The sequence below is a fragment of the Hippichthys cyanospilos genome, chromosome 16 (assembly GCF_059441005.1).
Source record: "Hippichthys cyanospilos isolate Australia breed blue-spotted pipefish chromosome 16, RoL_Hcya_1.0, whole genome shotgun sequence".
Classification (NCBI taxonomy): Eukaryota; Metazoa; Chordata; class Actinopteri; order Syngnathiformes; family Syngnathidae; genus Hippichthys; species Hippichthys cyanospilos.
Genome location: NC_142384.1, coordinates 7,739,099 through 7,757,913, shown reverse-complemented (window position 1 = coordinate 7,757,913; position 18,815 = coordinate 7,739,099). Strand labels below are relative to the sequence as shown.

The following is an 18,815-nucleotide window of genomic DNA, read 5'->3' as shown; positions in this document are numbered from 1 at the left end:
AACAGTTGTCATCTAGACTCGGATAAGACCCAAAATTAGTCCAGTGCCAATAAACAAGATGTTAGAGATGCCATAATCAATAAAAGCACACGGTAAGACTGATGTCACTCTTGAAGAGCGACATTGATGACATTATTTTTATTTTTTTTTATGATCATTTTCAAATAATGGGTTGTTGCTGCAATCTTTTAATTTTACCTGCCACCCCTTCTTTTTTTTTTTTTTTGCAAGAGATTACCTAGAAGCAAAACTAAGTGTTTCAACATGTGTTGGGCATATGCTAGTTGAAACAGGGTCAAAGGTCAGTTCAGCTTGTCCAAATAGAAATAGTCCTGACCTCTCCTCAAGTTGAGTCAAAGTTCACCAGCAGCCCTTTTGATGCACCTATTTGAGCTTTACCTGTTGGACTAATTTTCCATCGGGTCTATTTTGGAAAAAGCAAAGGTTTATAGGAGGTGTCGTTAAGAGGTGCGAGTTCCCCGACGGCGAGATGCATGCGTCCAGTTGTTTGACGCCTTGCGGCATGCCGTTCATTTCCAATAAAGTTACAGGTTAATGTAGCGCGTGACATCTTCCTGAGTCACCTTGACTTCAGCCGCCAACACGTGGCCCATTGTTCAGAGCGCTGCCAAAATGTTGCGCCCCGGGTCACGCTGGCGTCACTATTGAACTCGTCCCTCTTCAGTTTGTCAAGTTAAATATAGAGTCACAAAGGACCTCAAATAGAGACATCTTGTCAACTTTTTTATTTCTGTTTTCAGAAAATGGCTGTAAAACCAGATTTTATCGCTACTTGATTTTACTCGTCTGAATGGATTATGGAAATTATTTTCTATCTTTGGTATGTCCTTGTGTCTGCAGGTCCTTTTTAAGAGCCCCCCATACAGGACACCCCCCCCCCCCCCCCCACATCAAGCCCTTGAACGAAAATAAAACACCTCCAAAATGTCCGTAGAGGAGGAGTCTGTCACACTTTAAAAGAACAGAGGTAGCTAAGTTCTCTCTGATATCCTTTAGACCAGCGCTTCACAGCCCTTTTTTTAAGTACCCCCTAACCAGCTCAAATCATTTTAGTACGAAAAATAAACAACCAAAAAAAAAACCTTAAGACAGAGTACTGCGCCATCCACATCTGATTTAATAAACTTTAGAACTATGTTTGTATTTTATTCAGCAACTCCAGAAGGTACAGTAAATTCTATAACATCATCTGTTTTATGTCTGACTCGTCTGCTGGAAAATTGTCTCATTCGTAACCAATAGCATCTGTGTAAAATTAACAACAAAAAAAGTGTGCAAAATGTTGCAAAAGGGTCACTATATTACACAAATTAGCAACAAATTACTTTATAATTTTAAAATAAAATGTACTGTTCCTGTCACGGTATTAAAACACATTAACACATTATCTCTTCTTTTGACAAAGTGATTGTTAAAATGTCAAATCAGTTATCTAGAATGAAGTATAGCTAGTTCTCTGCCACCAACAATCTAAGTAATTTATTGCATCTCAGCTAAGGTCATGGGGTCACTTTCGGCCCTTGTGTGAATCACAGCTTAAGTAAGTGAAAACTAATTTTACATGGATATCTATAAACTTGTGGTTAACAATTGGACTTTTATGGATAATACACTTCCCCTTGCCACTACCAAAGTCCTTACCTTTTTGTCCATGGGGAGTCCTAAGGAGATGCACAAAGCTGGCTTTAATGTCTAAATATGTCATTGAGTTATAAAAGGTTCAATAAATGTGCTGTAAAATTGCACTACAAATGATGGTTATTGAAGCAATTTAACTCATTCACTGCCACTGAGGGCTATAGACATTTTTGCTGGGCTGGCACATTGACATCTATGTCAATCAGAAATACATTTTTACTGGGCTGGCTGGATAAGCAGAACAATGCATTTTATTATATGAGAAATAGATTTTCTGACCGTTAAAAAGAAAAGATCGCTTGGTTTAGCTGGCATTTGAGAAGCTTACCTCTAAAATGAATCAATGAAAGCAAAGCCATATGTTGAATTTACAGAACTGAACTGGATACCTGCTAATATCATTTAATATTGTGTGTGTGTGTTATTTCCTTTCGGAAAAGGAGGCAAATTATTGGGGTCAATAAGACCAATCACTATTTTAGGAAATGCGTACAGTATGTTTTCACCAGTAACTTATCAATCTATACAACAACTTTTTGGTTTCAGATATGGTCTGACTAATGATGTTGAGTAATGGTTTCTCTTAAGCGGTTAAAAAAATTCCTGTACATTTATGCTGTCATCTGTGGGCTAGTTAAAGCTTGTAAGGCAAACAAGCAGTATCAGAGAGGAAGGGTACTTAACATTTCTGCAATACTTCTGAGCTTATATTAGACCCATTGTCATTCCACAACAAGTATCATTTGCAAAGCAGTCCTAAAATGATGGACTGTGACACTTAACTTGTCAGCGGTATTCAATCTTAAAGTGTAGCGATGAAAAGCAAGCATCTGTGATGAATTGTGCCATGGCATTGCTCCTTTAAGTGAAAATTAGCAGGTAAGACAAGATTGTTAATGCTTACAGAGGGTTAGATTACACAACATATGTTCTGTATTCGTGAGGTTTAACCAACAGAATGACAGATTGGAATGTAAATAAAGGGTCCGAACTTTTTCTTCCGAGGGCTTCATACGGAAACGTTTTGTCTGATGTGTTCGTGGTCATGTTCATTAACCTTTAACCCCAACTTCATTTATGTCGCTCTGTCAGATTGCTGGAGTCCAGTCTTATCTGATCCCTGCCCTGCCAGTACGGTAAATTATTTTTACATTTGGAATCTTTTTCAAGCATCAGTTCGATACAGTTCATCTCCATTTAAACAATTTTTAAAAAATTATTTATTTATCTATTTTTAAGAATTTTGATTGGCTACATTTTTCCAAAACATAAAATCTCCATTTTTGTTGTCACAAATATAGGCAAATGTTGCAGGGGTTAATTTAAAAATAAGAATATTTACCAGAGATGTCCTTTTTGGGATTTCTACGAAAACAATCTCCTCAAGGTCCTGAAATTGCATTTTTTTAACAGCCAAAGGTTTATCAAAATGTATGAAGATGAGGGATTAATAGTAGCCACTATTGAAAGATGAATATGCCTTAGTTTAAAGGCGTTTTTCTCCGAACAAGCGATCTCAGCTTGGCAACATTCAAATTGCTATAATTTTGTTGATTTCTGAGCTATCTATGAACTAGATAATATTTTAAAGGGAATTAATCGTAGTATTAAAATGCATTTATTGAACACTATATTGCAAGTGTCTTTCTGGTCTGACAAGGTAAAGTAATATTGAGTAGTGTGCATTAAAAAACAGTCGATGCAGATTGCGCCTGTCTCACTCCTGTCATCATAAGCGAACTTTAAGCCGTTTTCGTCTGCACAGGTGGGGCCGGTGTGAGAATTCAGAACAAGCAAGGAATGCTTAGAAATGCATCAATGAAGGAATATAATACTTTATGAGTGTTTAGGGTGAGAAATCAACATTGGAACATGGTTAAAAGCTCCAAAAAGTCTTTTCATGTTACGGCCCCTTTAAACTATATGAACTACTGTAAACTAGTAGATTTCCGGTGGATTAAATTGCAAGTGTGAATGTATTCAAAGTGGAAGTTTTGACTAAGGATGTACCAGGGAAGTTTGAAGCCTCGTTTATTTAGTTGAATGCATTATTCAACAATTATTTTACAGTATTCATCCATTTATACATAACAAGAAAGCATTGTTCACTCATTTTAGTGACACACATCATCTGTATGTCATTTAAGAGTGACATTGTAAAAGAGGAGCTGTAGGGAATATATACCACATTTTATTTGTGGCATGTTGATTTTGTTTATTAGAAAGGCATTTTAAAGCCTTTGGACTGCTGCCAACAGCTATAATAGATTGAATAGTTTACATATAGCGACTCATTCAAGAAGTATATTTCTTTAAGTATCCATGTCTTGCTTCAGTATGCGGCAGACGCAAATATGTCATGAGTATCGCATCAGCTGTTCATGTTTGACTCAGTGGGTGGCAGTTAATTGGCCTCGAGAGGTGAAAGTTGAGTCTAACAAGGTGCAAAATGGTGTGTTCAGCTGACCGTTTGTGTCGTTGAATAGCTGCAGGTTAAGTTTCCAAGTTTCACATTTGTATCAGTCAGCACAAGTGCAAAGAGAGAGAGTTGCAAAGACAAGCAGAGTTTATTAGTGCTAGTCATAGTCAGGCTAACACTTGAGCTGTTTTTATTTTTGTTTGGTTTCTGAGGTTCTCACTTGGACAGCTGCGCAGCGTCTGTAATTGAGAGTTCCAAAGACTATTAGTTTATTATCAGTTGTGATAGTCTTACACTTGATATGTTTTTTTAAAATTTTTTGTTATGTTTTGGAGAAACGTGAGAAACCCAAATTAGGAACATTAACAAAAATAAATGGAATTTGAGTTCTTGCCTGTTTACTCACATGCAGTCATATTTAAGTACCGTATTTTCCGCACTATAAGGCGCACCAGATTATAAGGTGCACCCTCAATTAATGACATATATTAAAACTTTTTCCATATATAAGGTGCACCGGATTATAAAGCACACCCTCAATTAATGACATATTTTAAAAATCTTTCAATCACAATATAGTAATACTCCAAGTAATAACAATAATAACTCAAATAATAAGTCTAAACTCTCAATAACATAATAAATCAATGTCAATATGGCCAAACTTGTTCAACTGTAAACTCACAAAAGAAACAGGTAAAGCTTGCGTTAACAGTTCATTCCCCATCGACGAATCCCAATCTCAATGTTGATCCATATATAAGGCGCACCATTGGCTTTTAAAAAAAATTAAGGTCTTTAGGTGCGCCTTATAGTGCGGAAAATATGGTAGTTCTGGCTTTTACTTTTCTATGTATATTGTAATTGTGTAATTTAATAATGTGTGCATTAATAAACTCAATTTACTGCTTTCTCACCAACCGCCTTTTCTTTTGCTTAGGGAACTTCACAACACGCACGTAATGAAACGTTAATACTGAAGCTTCAAAGCTGCTATTTGAAAAGCTGTAACGAGAACACGAGGCTGAGTAATGGGATAGAATACATTTTATTGAGTAAAAGCAATGCAGGAAGACATTTCAACAGCTACTTCATATTATATGAAATGTGTTGAATGTTGTCCAAAGCTTGTCCCTTACTCAGCGGCGTCAGACTAGGAAAAAAAAAAAAAACACAAGAAGAAAAATTAACTTTCTATTTAGTTCACTAATTCTGTTATGAGCCATTAGTCTCTCAAAATTAAATCTTGTATTCCAACCTTTGGTCTACTGTGGTTTAAAAACGAGTGAGTTTTGTCATAATACCTTTCCAACATCCCGGCTCTTAGCCCTCATCTTGTTGACCTGAGACTCAGCAATGTCAGCACGCTCCTGAGCCTCCTCCAGCTCATGCTGGACCTTCCTGAACCTGGACATGTGAGTGTTGGCCTGCTCCTCCTATGGAAGAGTTAGAGTTAGAATTGAAGAAGTAATTTTAGCTAGTATGAAACATATGTCATTTTAAATCTACTCACAGCCTCTTCAGACTGCCTCTTGTAAGACTTGACTTTGAGCTGCAATTTATCCACCAGATCCTGAAGTCTGGTCATGTTCTTCTTGTCCTCTTCAGTCTATAGAGACAAAATATGTACTGATACGTTTTGGATTTGTAAACATAAAGGGCCAATATTATGGAAATTCAACTTTTTCCTACTTTCTTGCCCTAAGCACCCCCAAAGTGTTATTTTCCTTTATTGATGCATTTCAATGGATTCCTTCTTTTTTCAGATAAAAATCAGATAAAAATGGCTTGCGAAAGGCGTGATGACACCAACAGTCCCAAATACTGCCAAAACTGCCTCCATATCACCTTTGTACCGCCCGTGCAGGAGTAAATACACACCCACCTTGGCCGAGGAGGCATTCTCATTTTTTAGTAAGTAAACAGTAAATTTACTTTTGTTAGATAAAACTTTAACTGGAGAAAATGTCCAAGTTGGGAAAATGTGTGATTGAGGGCACACAGCCGGAGAATCAACGTTTGCAACGTACATAATTCTATTTATATGTGTTTTTCCTATACAGTATTGGAACTCAAGTTCATTGTAATGTCTACAAAATGCCTGTTTTGGGCCCCTCCAATCACTGCTGGTATAAGCGCCAACACCAAGTAGCCAAGATGATAGCTAGACAGATGTTTCATGGGCGGATGGCTTTCAAACAATGCATGAAGGAGGCGGAGCAAACACCTCTACTTTCGCAAGGAATGAAATTGCTCATGCGCCAAATGGAATTTATGCACACATTGAACTGTGTAAAGTTTAAAGTAATCATGATATAGGCCCCAGACAGAAGGACATACAGTATTTGTTGTGAAATAGAATATACCTGGTAGGTCAGTTCCTTGACCCTCCTCTCATATTTGCGGACACCTTTGATCGCGTCAGCTCCACGTCTCTGCTCGGCATCAACTTCAGCTTCAAGCTCACGCACCTGAGATGGAAGACATGGTTGTTTTTGGTATGAAATACAAACATCGATCTCAGTTATTGTATGATGTGTGATGCTCTGAGAGAGATCCATTTTCTGAAATCCATTTACCCGAGCCTCCAGTTTCTGGAGCTGCTTTTTGCCACCCTTCATGGCGAGGCTCTCGGCCTCATCCAGACGATGCTGCAGGTCCTTGACAGTCACCTCCAGGTTCTTCTTCATCCTCTCCAGGTGAGCACTTGTGTCCTGCTCCTTCTTGAGCTCTTCAGCCATCATGGCAGCCTGAAATCAAGAATATCGTTATCAATATTTCGTAATCTTCCATTTGTGCACGTTGGGACTCACATCAGTGATGGCCTTTTTGGCCTTCTCCTCAGCATTACGTGCTTCCTGAACAGCATCTTCCACTTCACCTTGAACCTGGACAAAGTCCGCCTCCAGCTTTTTCTTGGTGTTGAGAAGGCTGGTATTCTGTCAAGAGTATTTTATTGATTTTAGTTTGTATCCTAAAGTCTATCTGTATTACTGCTGAAGAAACAGATTTTGGTTTGAATTACTGTGCATGAACCTGAGAGTGAAGCAGTCCGACACGCTCGCTAGCATCAACCAGCTCCTGCTCGGCCACTTTGCGTCCTCTTTCGGTTTGCTCCAGAGCGGCTCTCAGCTCTTCAATTTCAGCCACCATGAGGCCATTTCTGCGCTCCACCATAGCAACCTGCTCCTTCATGTCTTCCTGGCCTCTGATAGCATCATCAAGGTGGAGTTGGGCATCCTAGCAAAGAGCAAATTTTAAATGATTTCTTTAGCCTTTAAAATTGAATAACGACGAGATCACCTTGAGCTGTCCCTGGACATTCCGCAGTTGTTTCTGGGCTTCAGAAGCTTGCTTGTTGGCATGGCTTAGCTGAATCTCCATCTCGTTCAGGTCTCCCTCCATCTTCTTCTTGATTCTCAGGGCATCATTCCTGCTCCTGACCTCAGCATCGAGAGTGCTCTGCATGGAGTCAATCACTCTCTGGCTGTTCCTCTTAATTTGCTCCATCTCCTCATCCTTCTCGGCCAGCTTTCTCTCAACCTCACCCTTGATCTGGTTAAGCTCCAGCTGCACGCGGAGAATTTTGGCCTCCTCGTGCTCCAGTGTGCCCTTTGGAAAAATTGAAATTGTAGCTTTGCTTAAGTTGCCTTCCAGGTCAATTCAAGACATTTGACAGATCAAAACATTGCATTTACCTCTGCCTCCTCCAGCGCTGTCTGGATTTCAGACTTCTCAGTCTCAACAGTCTTCTTAGCCTTTTCCAGCTCGTGGATGCTCTTTCCACTCTCGCCAATCTGTTCAGTTAAATCAGAGATCTCCTCTGTAAAAGACAAAACACAAAATGTTAAATCACATGCTTAAGACAATTTCAGTTAATACTTGCTTGTACTTTGAAAGATTAAAAATAATTCAGAATGACTCACGCTGCAGGTTTTTGTTCTCCCTCTTCATGGTCTCCAGTTGATCCAAAGCCTCCTCATAAGAGTTCTTCATTTTGAACAGTTCAGTGCTGAGCGAACGGGCCTCTTTCTGGGATCCTTCCAGCTCTGCCTGGCCCTCCTCAAACTTCTGCTTCCATTCTGCCAAGACCTGGAAATTTTCAAGTGATGAGCATAATAGTAACTACTGTATTTCACTCAGCCCGTTGAATTTGATTCCAAGTTCACCTTATCAAAGTTCCTCTGCTTCTTGTCAAGATTGGCAGCCAGGGCATTAGCTCGTTCCACGTCAATCATGAGGTCTTCCACCTCACCCTGCAGCCTCTGCTTGGTCTTCTCCAAAGAGGCACACTTGGCGTTCACAGCTTCAATGGACTCCTCGGCCTCCTGGAGACGCTGGGCAAGCTTCTTCCTGTAATGGACAAGATTTTTTTTGGGTACTAATGTATGTATGCACAATCAGCAACCGAATTTTAGAGAGGTGTCAAAATGACTTACTTGGCCTCCTCCAGCTCCTCAGTGCGCTGGATAGCATCAGTCTCATATTTTGATCTCCACTGTGCCACCTCGCAGTTGGCTTTGGACATTCCACGCTGCAGCTCAGCTTTAGCCTCCTGCTCCTCTTCATATTGCTCTCTGAGCAAATCGCAGTCATGGCGAACTGACTGAACAGCATGGGCTAGGGCATTCTTGGCCTGATGAAGCCAAAATCAAACCTAATTTGTTGTAACGAGACACGGAAGGAGGATAGCATCACAAACTAACTTTAACTAATTTCATACCTTGACCTCTTCCTCATTCAGCCTCTTGAGCTCCTCGATTTGTTGAGTGAAAGCCTGCTTGCCCCTCGTCAACTGAGAAACGAGGGCTTCCTTCTCTTCAAGCTGACGAGAGATCTCACCTGAATAACAAATCATGAGTGTAATTTGAAAAATAATATTGCAAATTTCACCACAGTTTTATCACCTGACTTACCATTCTCAGTTTGGAGCCTTGCCTTCTGTACACCGATATCATTCAGTTGACGGACATTCTCATCATATTTGGTCTTGAGCTCTCCATACTGGTCTTCAAGTGTTCTGCACATTTTTTCCAAGTTGCTCTGTCAGCAGAAAGAATAATATTGTGTCCATATTAGTATTAGTATTGTTCAGATCAAAATCATTTCCTTTCGTGTATTATTAATGCCTTGGATTTAGCAACAGACTCCATGTTGCTGGAGAGGTCATCAATCTCCATCTTGTACTCGCTCTTCTCCTTCTCCAGCTTCTGCTTGACACGCTGGAGGTTGTCGATCTGCTCGCCCAGCTCCGAGACGCTGTCAGCCTGCTTTTTGCGAAGAGCGGCCGCCGTAGCCTCGTGCTGCAGGGTGGACTCTTCGAGGTCACGGCGCAGCTTCTGGAACTCGGCCTCGCGTTTCTTGTTCATCTCAATCTGAGCGGATGTTGCTCCACCGGCTTCCTCCAGCCTCTCGCTGATCTCCTCCAGTTCCCTGGAGAGGTCGGCCCTCTGCTTCTCCACCTTGGCCCGGGCAGCCCTCTCGGCCTCAATCTCCTCTTCCAGCTCCTCAATACGAGCCTGGGTTCGATGGTAGTATTAACAACTGTAATATCTGAAATGATACGAGAGCTTCTTTTGTCAAATGTAATAATTTGCACAATTTACCTGGAGTTCCTTTATCTTCTTATGAAGCTGGGCACCAAGAGACTGTTCATCATCAATCTTGCTGAGCAGCTGGCTGGTTTCAAAGTCTTTCCTTTGAGTCGAAAGGCAAAATACATGCTAGGTTGTGTTTCTGTTTGCAGCTGGCAGTGTCAAAGATTGCTTATATATACGATTATCTTACTTCTTGAGTTTTTCCTCTGATTGTTGTTTGTCATTCTCCAGATCCATGAGGGATTCTTGAGCCAGTTTCAAGTCACCCTCAAGCTTCCTCTTTCCTCTCTCAAGGTCCATGCGGAGCTTTTTCTCTTGCTCCAGTGAGGCCTCAAGCTGTCACATTATATTTTTATTCAAACGGTATTCTATCTGTTTTTACCTGGATGTTTAGTATCACCACAATGGTGTTCTTACATCATCCACTTGCTGCTCTAGCTTGGACTTGGCTTTGGTCAGAGTGTTGACTTTGTCTTCTTCTGCCTGAAGATCATCCAGTGTTTGCTGGTGAGCCTCTTGAAGCGCCTTCTTCTCCTTTGTTATCTTTGCAATAGTCTCATCTTGTGAGGCCATCTCCTCTGTCAGGTTTTTCACCTAAAATATGAATGCAATTACATGATTTCCGCCATTTGTTGTTTGCTATTCTCAGTCAGTCAAAATGAAGCTCACCTTGTTTTCAGTGGCATGTTTCTCCTTCTCCACTTTAGCCAAGGTGAGTTCCAAGTCATCGATATCTTTCTTCAGCTCTGAGCATTCGTCCTCCAGCTTCCTCTTCTTAGCTGTCAACTCAGCGTTGATTTCTTCTTCATCTTCCAGTCTTTCGGTCGTCTCTTTGAGTTTGGCCTCGAGCTGGATCTTGCTCTTAATGAGTCCCTCGCACCTTTCCTCAGCATCTGAGAGATTATCGCTTTCCTATTTATAAAATAAGAAATTACCTACAGATTTCTCAGAATAACTAGCATTTTATATTTGTATGATCCAGGTATCTGCCACAATTTGTGCAGGCCTTTGAATCCATTGTTCAACACTTTCTATTTACCGCTGCTATTTGCAGTTGCAGGTCATTCTTCTCCTGCAGCAGAGAAACCATTTTCTCCTCTAGCTCTTTCTTTTTACCCAGAGCTGTCGCCAGGTCTGATTGCATCTTTTCATAATTCTCCTTCATCTGCTGCAATTCTTTCTCCGTCTCGGCACTCTTCAGGAGAGGCTTGATCTTGAAGTACAGCTTCAGCCATGGCCAGTTTTTCACATTCATGAAGGAACGGAGGTTGTATTGGATGCTGAAGATTGATTCTCTGAGAAAAAAATACACATTGACATTTTTTTGCTGTTGAATATTAATATAATATACATTTATATAAAATATATAATTATATGTAATTATTTGTAAAGTACTCAAGAATACTTGAGTAATTAACCATTTAGTCTTACCTCCTCTCCATCATCTTGACAAACTCTTTCCTCATTACATATCCTCTGCAGAGAGCCTGAGTCATTGTGACCAGCTCAGCTAGTTTCTCATCCCTCATCTCCTCCAGGGTACCCAGCAGACCAGCTTTGAAGAACACCTAGGTCAGCAAGTGAGCCATTAGCAAATACAGCATATGCATGCCATCAGTATTTTGTATTCTGGAAATGCACCTTTGTGTGTCCAAATCTGTACTGAGTGTGATCCACATCAATGGAGCCCAGCAGTTTCTCTGCAGCCTTCTTGTTGTCAATGAACTGACCTTCAGGGATGACGCTGGCATTCAATACTTTGTATCTGCAAAACAAGGCAAGGGCTTCATTTATTCACCTAATCTCTTCCACGTAAGACATTTTAACAAATTTACAGCTACCTCTGCTTGAAATCACCGTAGAGGATTCGGCTGGGGAAGCCCTTCCTGCAGATTCTAATACCTTCAAGGACACCATTACACCTCAGCTGGTGAATGACCAAGAAGTTCTCCATGAGACCTGCAATCATAAATTCATATTACTTGCCATCATGCCGCTTCATGCCTACAAGGTATATTGACCAAGATGAAGAGCATGTTCATCTAACCTGGGGTCTTTGACTCGTTGGGAATCAGGCAGCGCACAAAGTGAGGGTGGGTGCTCCTCAAGTTGGTCATCAGCTTGGCCAAATTCTCCTGTGGATCAAAAACATTGCTGGTGAGTCAGTTTTCACTATGATCATTGTACTACATTTGAATTCAGATTGAACACATACTCTGAAAAGAGCAGATACAGTCTGGAAGGAACCACCCTTCTTCTTTCCACCGCCCTTTTTCGCGCCAGCTTCTGTGTATCAGAATTCCTGAGTGTATCCTCAACAATTCGCTTAGCTGTAATTGTGGGTTAAATACAGGCCCAAACATATTGTACAAGCTTGTGTCTTCATATCTCAAATAGCTTTACCTTCAGCTGAAGCGTGAGCGGCATACAACATAGCCAGCAGTTTGTTTGCTGCCTTCTGGTAAAGCTGGACCACAGAGTCATTCAGTGGGTCCTTGTTTTTGTCCAACCAGCCAGCAATATTGTAGTCCACAGTACCAGCATAGTGGACCAATGAGAAGTGGGCCTCCGCCTTGCCCTTTGCGGGCTTGGGCTTCTCAAAAGCCTTGGTCTTGCCAAGATGCTGATCATGAAGCTTGTTCTTGAAGGTTGTGTCAGAAGCCTTGGGGAACATGCACTCCTCTTCAAGGATGGAGAAGATGCCCATTGGCTGTTGGGAGGAAAGCTTGGTCAGTCATTTTGTTGCAAAGCCGAGATCATCATCATGTTCATCGGTCTCACCTTTTCAATAAGCTCAATGCAGGCAGCCAAGTCCATACCGAAGTCAATGAATTCCCATTCAATGCCTTCTTTTTTGTACTCCTCTTGTTCCAGCACAAACATGTGTTGATTGAAGAACTGTTGCAGCTTCTCATTGGTGAAGTTAATGCACAGTTGCTCCAAGCTGTTGAACTTTATCATATGGAAACACGGCAACATTAATCCATTGATGTGTTTGTGTGTATGTGCGGATTTTAATGCTCTGCAACTCACGTCGAAGATCTCAAATCCAGCGATATCCAACACCCCAATAAAGAACTGCCTAGGCTGCTTTGTGTCCAACATCTCATTAATACGGATAACCATCCACAAGAACATTTTCTCATAGACAGACTTGCACAGAGCAGAGACAGCATTGTTGACCTGGAAAACAGATATTAGGGTTAAATTTAAAAAAAAAAAAAAAAAAGGTCAATATGTATATACATTTGGAGGCTCAGTTTTATTCAACTTACCTGTGGGACGGTCTGACCTTTGGTCACCATCTCATTACCAACTTTGACTCTGGGGTAACACAATGCTTTCAGCATATCTGCTGAGTTCAGACCCATCAGGTAGGCAATCTTGTCAGCCACTAACAAAAGACGTGGATTAACAATGATTTGAATTAGGTTTTTATTCAACTCTTGATACATTCCTGATAGACTTACCCTCAGTGCCATCAGGTTCAGCCTGCTCCTCACGCTGCTTCTGCTTGAATTTCATGTTCCCATGGTGCATCACAGCGCCAGTCAGCTTGTAGATGCCAAGTTTCTCTTCTGCACTGAATCCCAGGATGTCAATAGCTGTCTGTAATGTAACTAGTTAATGGACTTAATTTTTTTTTTTTTTAGTTACAACAATTGGGCAAACTTCATTAATAGTCTTTGAATTGCGTACTTACATCTGTTGCAATGAACTCCTCAACGTCATTGATGCTCTTCACGGTAATTTCACCTTGGCTGATCATTGGGTAGTCATATGGGTTGGTGGTAATCAGAAGGGCCTCTGCCAAGGTTTACAAAAACCGCAGGTTAATAATAATTCACTACTTCCAAGTGAACTATTCTTTTTTAAATATTATTTCCAGATACTCAACGACAACAAAGACTTTCTATTCTATTCTATTTAAGTGTAATTGTCTAATTTACCTAGAAGCTCAGGCTTGTGTCCGGTCATCAGCTGATAGAAGATATGATAGCTCCTCTCAGCCGAAAGCTGGAAAGTGACACGGGACTTCTCCAGCAGATCTAAGGGTAGTAATTAAATGCACGAGTGTTGTAACATTCAATTAATCAGTTTTTAGTGCATATTTACTTTTATTTGCGGCAGTCTGAACTCACAAGTTTCAATATCAGCTGAGGCCAACTTTCCACTAGAGCCAAAGTGGATTCTGATGAATTTACCCTACAAAGTATATACCGGTATAATTTTAATTTTAGCTGCAACAACAGCTTTTCGATTCAGTCAATCAAAACTAAACACAATGTCATTTACTCACAAAACGAGATGAGTTGTCATTCCTCACAGTTTTGGCGTTACCATAAGCCTCCAGCAGAGGGTTGGCTGCAACAATTTGGTCCTCAAGTGAGCCCTGCGGAAGATCATTTTAAATAGTCAAAAATGTTTTGTCCCAATCTATTCAATATAATCATTACTTCCGGTCGCCACCCTTTCACCTGTATTTTGCCTGCTGCTGCTGGTTCAGCCTTCTTGGATCCAATAGCAGCAATTGTTGCAAAGTACTGGATGACACGCTTGGTGTTGACAGTCTTTCCTGCACCGGATTCTCCACTGAGTCAGACAAAACAAATTGAAGATTTACAATTTCCTATGAATACACATTTAGTGTAACGTTATTTGCTGTACTCACGTAATCAGGACAGACTGGTTCTCACGATCTGTAATTTGAGCAAATCTCAATTACTCTTCTGTCAATGTTGTCGACTTCTAGTTTCCTAAATTCAAGTCGCTTGGCTTCTAACCTGTGAGCATGAACTGATAGGCGTTATCAGAGATGGAGAAGATGTGGGGTGGCGCCTCAATTCTCTTCTTGCCTCTGTATGCCGCCACGCATGTCGCGTCGTACACCGGAAGCCATTTGTAGGGATTCACGACAACGCAGAACAACCCGGAGTAGGTCTACAAAAGTGGACATGAGATCTTAGCACTGTCAGTTCATATGATGATTAAATGCCAAAAGTGAAAACTCACGTAGATCATCCATGATGCATAACGCTCTTTGAGGTTATACAAGACACAAGGTTCGTTGAGATGGGTCATCATGGCCATGTCCTCAATTTTATCGAACTTTGGGGGGTTTCTGGGGAGGATGTCATCCTCTTTCACTGTGACGGTCTGAAAAATCATACTTTGTTAGTCTTCTTGAAACGGAGCATGACTGAGTGCAAACTTGAAACTAGTGATGGACAGCTATGGGATCCTTAGGCATTTTTAAATGAATGACCTTTCAGGTTTTCATAATCTTGATTTTTATTTTAATACATTTTACAGAAGTAGAAAGTGCTCTATAGATTTTGACTAAATCAAGTTCTTCATGATTTCAAAACGACAGAAATAGTAAAATTTCATTTCCTTTGTTTTGAAATCATCCCAACATATGTAGGAGTGAAATTAAAAAGTAAAAATACAATACTTTTTTTTTTGGCCTAACATATTTTAATATCTAATTGGTGGAGTCAAACCAAGATTTTTTTTTTTAAGACTGATACTGATATTAAGTAGTCAAAGAGGCCAATAGCCAATATTTGAAGCTGATAAATAATTTACAGTAAAAGTGAAACTATTTGCATCAAAATTCAACATATAAATATAGGCTCTTCTTCATTTTGTTGAAATGTATTTTAGCATGTTTATTTAATAATGTTTCAGATTATTAAATAAACATGTTGTCATGATCTCAAGGTCTTATTATATCAATTTACGAGAACTGCAAATTTAGGAGAAGATGTTTTACAATCGATTGCCTACCTTTCCACCGTCAACTTCAACTGTGGCTTTTCCGCCCTCCCTCTTTGTGACTTTACACTTCAGGTACATTTCAGCTGGATCAACCACAAAGTAGGCGCTTTTGGCATCAAATGGAGCCGTCTGCGCCTCAATCCTCTCCTTCTCTGGCTTTCGCAGGTAAATGGCGGCAGCGCCATACTGCTCCATCTCCGCATCGGTGCTCATGATGGCACTTTATTGGGGACTGCAAAAAAATTCAAATAGTCTCATTTTGACTCCATACACATAATACATTACTGAAGTTAATGTTGGTATGCTGTTTTACCTCGATCTCGGTCAAAATAAGGAATCAAGGTTACTGTGCCCAATAGAGTCTTCGATGCTGTAAAAAAAAAAAAAAAAAAACCCACCCCGATTAGAGCAACACTTTCAGTCATATTATACTTTCACTCTAGTAAATAATAAAAGAATCATTGGGAATGTGTCATTCTTCATGCAAGTAATAGTTCATGCAAGTAACTCTTAGTTATTATCGCCATCCGGCTGAATCGTTCACATACAATAATGTAAACGTCATTTGGGATGTCTTTGATATCACAAAACATTTAAACTGGATGCACGGATCTGTAATGACCTCAAATCACTGATCATTAGCATTCGTCAAGAGAATTGAAAGCCACATCCGCACACTCACCTGTGTTGGAAACCTATCAGCTCGGGCAGTGGGGCAGGGCAGCCAGTTTTATAGAGGGTGGAGTGCCTGGTCAGCGGGAGTCGCTAACTCTAGTTTGGTCATGACACCTTTTCATCCTCGTTGCCTTATTGGTGACTGGGACATTTGCTATTAGAATTTGAAAAATGGAGGATGAAGTTACGCCACCTGCTTTAACAGTTACGTTCACGTGTGAAGTTATTACCCTATTCTTTGCAAGGCTTGTTAACATTTCAAACAGAAAAAAAGTCTATTATTGTTATATTTTTTTTAAATGTAACCGTATTGAAAAATACACTAAGTAGTTAAAAAGACCTACAGTATGCTTCAAACACAAGTGTAGACTATATACTGTTATAATATGTTGTAAAGTGTGTGTGTGTATATATATATATATATATATATATATATATATATATATATATATATATATATATATAATATATATATATATATATATATATATATATATATATATATATATATATATATATATATATATATATATATATATATATATATATATATATATATATATATAATTTTCTTTTCTTTTAATGATCGCTTCTACTCTCGCTTTTGATCATGTGACTGTGGGAAGTATAGGCTCTTGGGAAATGAATGCATGAAAGGCATCCAGTATATTAAAGTCTGCTCAGGTTGCTATTTATACAGCTAATTTCAACACAAGGAAATAAGATGAACTTTAAAATGACGATTTAAAAACTATACTTTACACAGAAACTTTAATGTATTTACTTAAAAATAGATGATTCCATGAGTATGATACAAAACATTATTCTCAATGAGTGAGATAGTTATTAATGTCCTTATGCCACCAAATGCTGGCATGAAACTGATATCACTTTTAAAGTCCCCTGATATCGTTCATGCAATATCCTGAATCTTGTTTGTGTACACTTCTAATAAAGGTAGTCGGTGATTTAAAAGGACATTGCGACATGTCTTAACATCAATCGTCCTTAATCCGGTGTCGCTTAAAGGAGAGGATGGCTTGATGGCTGGAAGACTCTTCTGAATTCCGCTGGTGTTCAGTTGCAGGACACTTGCATGTTTGAGATTTTTGTAACGAAAGAAAGCTGCTCCCACCCTCCCAGAAGATTCTCTTGGCATCTTTCATAAAAACTATTTTTTACCTCTCACTGAAATGTATATGAAACTCGCAGTAATGAATTAGTGCCTAATTATAAATCTACTCTCTAGTTTTGGAATGAAGGCTAATTAGCAATTTGTTGCTAATAAAGATTTTACATTAGGGTTTTCATTTTTTGTTCAAATCGGTACTATTACCCTCACCGTATCCTCCATGGTGCCTCCATACCACCTTGCATCATGGGTTAATTTTGGAAACACGCCCAGACATACAAAGTGGTCTTCAGTTACCCATATGCTGTGCTTGCATCTCGTATTCCCGTAATAAAATTAAAGATGCACTTCCACCCATACATGCCGAGTCGCCAGCTACGCATGTCCCTAAATGGATAAGTAAACACTTGGCAACTCATTTGAGAACAGGCCCAAAATAAGTTCCTCACAAGCCAATTGAATGGAATCCAGTTGCTGTAAATGATCCAGTAAGTCGCTGACATCTGTTAATACTGAATGATGCATGTGTTCCTGCAGACCCTCTCTCCGTTTATCGCTTCAATTTTGCAAACTTCTTGGTCCTTGTTTAAGAAAAGAGGGGTCGCAGCTCGTGTGTGCCGACAGTTCATGTCATTGGCAGCTAATTTAATTCATTTTTACGACATATTAAATCAATTGGGTTTTACTGCATTTGGAGAAAGATTTTGCTAAACAAAGTAATCATGAAAATTTACAATACATGGTTTTTCCATAATTTTGATTTTGATTAGGTATGTGTAATTAATATGGGCCTTTCTAAAGGCCGTCTCTTGCTCAGTTCTTTTTTTCTTTAATTGTCAATATGCTGAAAATAACTAGCAGAAGACTGTATGTTCGCCATTAAACTACCCTATGCAAGAAAGAGTGAGTACACAACTGCAGAGAATTATTCTGATCAATGCGGATGGTCTACATATTGGAACTGTGTGTTAGCCCATGGTCTTAACTGAAGACAACTTAACTGGGCCTAGGGTTTCATAGAGAAGGGAAACCAAGTAACTGCAAGAGAAAAGTTACAAGATAGTGGCCTAACTCAAGTCACTAATCCGTTTTTTTTTTTGTTTTTTTTTGCAACAGCCTAATTTAACTTAATTCTTAAATGCAAGTCAAAGTATTTATTCCAGGCTTCTTTGAATAGTCAACAACAGAGATTGATAGTCCATTGTAAGACTATTTCAACGTGGGAAAACCTCGCTCGAACCATTTCATGGATCCAGCCATTTTCTTCATCACTTAATCTAATTGTTCTCATTAGGGTCGCAGATTTTACAGTACTCAACTATTTTAAAAACGGACAGAGAGAGAGCTTGCCTGATGTTCATTTAACAGAAAAAGGCTCAATCTCCTCTCAGTCATATTGCTCCGAAAACACGTGGTCCTCTGGCTAATAGATCGGTTACCAAAAAGAAAAGAACAAATATTCAAGATAAGTGATAATATACATGCTTTATTGAAGAGCCCTCATTTGCATCATATTTTATGTACGCTGTTTGAAGGCATCTTCATGGAAGTC

At 39.6% G+C, this 18,815-nt stretch overlaps 1 protein-coding gene across 1 annotated transcript; it reads right to left on the bottom strand.

The window, feature by feature from the left end:
• Positions 1 to 5,110: 5,110 nt before the first annotated feature.
• LOC148410367 (myosin heavy chain, fast skeletal muscle-like) lies at positions 5,111 to 15,669 on the bottom strand. The gene is made up of 39 exons (XM_088437815.1): positions 15,466 to 15,669; positions 14,689 to 14,832; positions 14,460 to 14,616; positions 14,348 to 14,375; positions 14,154 to 14,268; positions 13,976 to 14,068; positions 13,818 to 13,881; positions 13,626 to 13,724; positions 13,379 to 13,482; positions 13,146 to 13,284; positions 12,951 to 13,069; positions 12,709 to 12,858; positions 12,457 to 12,627; positions 12,079 to 12,385; positions 11,891 to 11,961; positions 11,723 to 11,810; positions 11,517 to 11,634; positions 11,317 to 11,440; positions 11,107 to 11,243; positions 10,715 to 10,970; positions 10,345 to 10,587; positions 10,093 to 10,269; positions 9,866 to 10,011; positions 9,685 to 9,775; positions 9,208 to 9,597; positions 8,995 to 9,121; positions 8,802 to 8,920; positions 8,518 to 8,714; positions 8,248 to 8,431; positions 8,005 to 8,170; positions 7,777 to 7,901; positions 7,382 to 7,690; positions 7,115 to 7,318; positions 6,892 to 7,017; positions 6,658 to 6,828; positions 6,445 to 6,549; positions 5,592 to 5,687; positions 5,383 to 5,514; positions 5,111 to 5,231 (listed from the first exon to the last, which is right to left on the bottom strand). Exons 1-39 carry the CDS (start codon positions 15,667 to 15,669, stop codon positions 5,214 to 5,216), a joined length of 5,814 nt encoding a protein of 1,937 aa, XP_088293941.1. The 3' UTR covers positions 5,111 to 5,213.
• Between the last annotated feature and the right edge of the window lie 3,146 nt (positions 15,670 to 18,815).

Bases quoted from the DNA above. Each gene is read 5' to 3' on its own strand.
- LOC148410367 (XM_088437815.1), bottom strand. From the start codon at position 15,669: ATGAGCACCGATGCGGAGATGGAGCAGTATGGCGCTGCCGCCATTTAC. The intron at 14,376-14,459 runs GTTAGAAGCCAA...CTCAAATTACAG, and splicing joins CTATCAGTTCATGCTCACAG to ATCGTGAGAACCAGTCTGTC. The intron at 11,962-12,078 runs GTAAAGCTATTT...TCTGATACACAG, and splicing joins CGCTCACGCTTCAGCTGAAG to AAGCTGGCGCGAAAAAGGGC.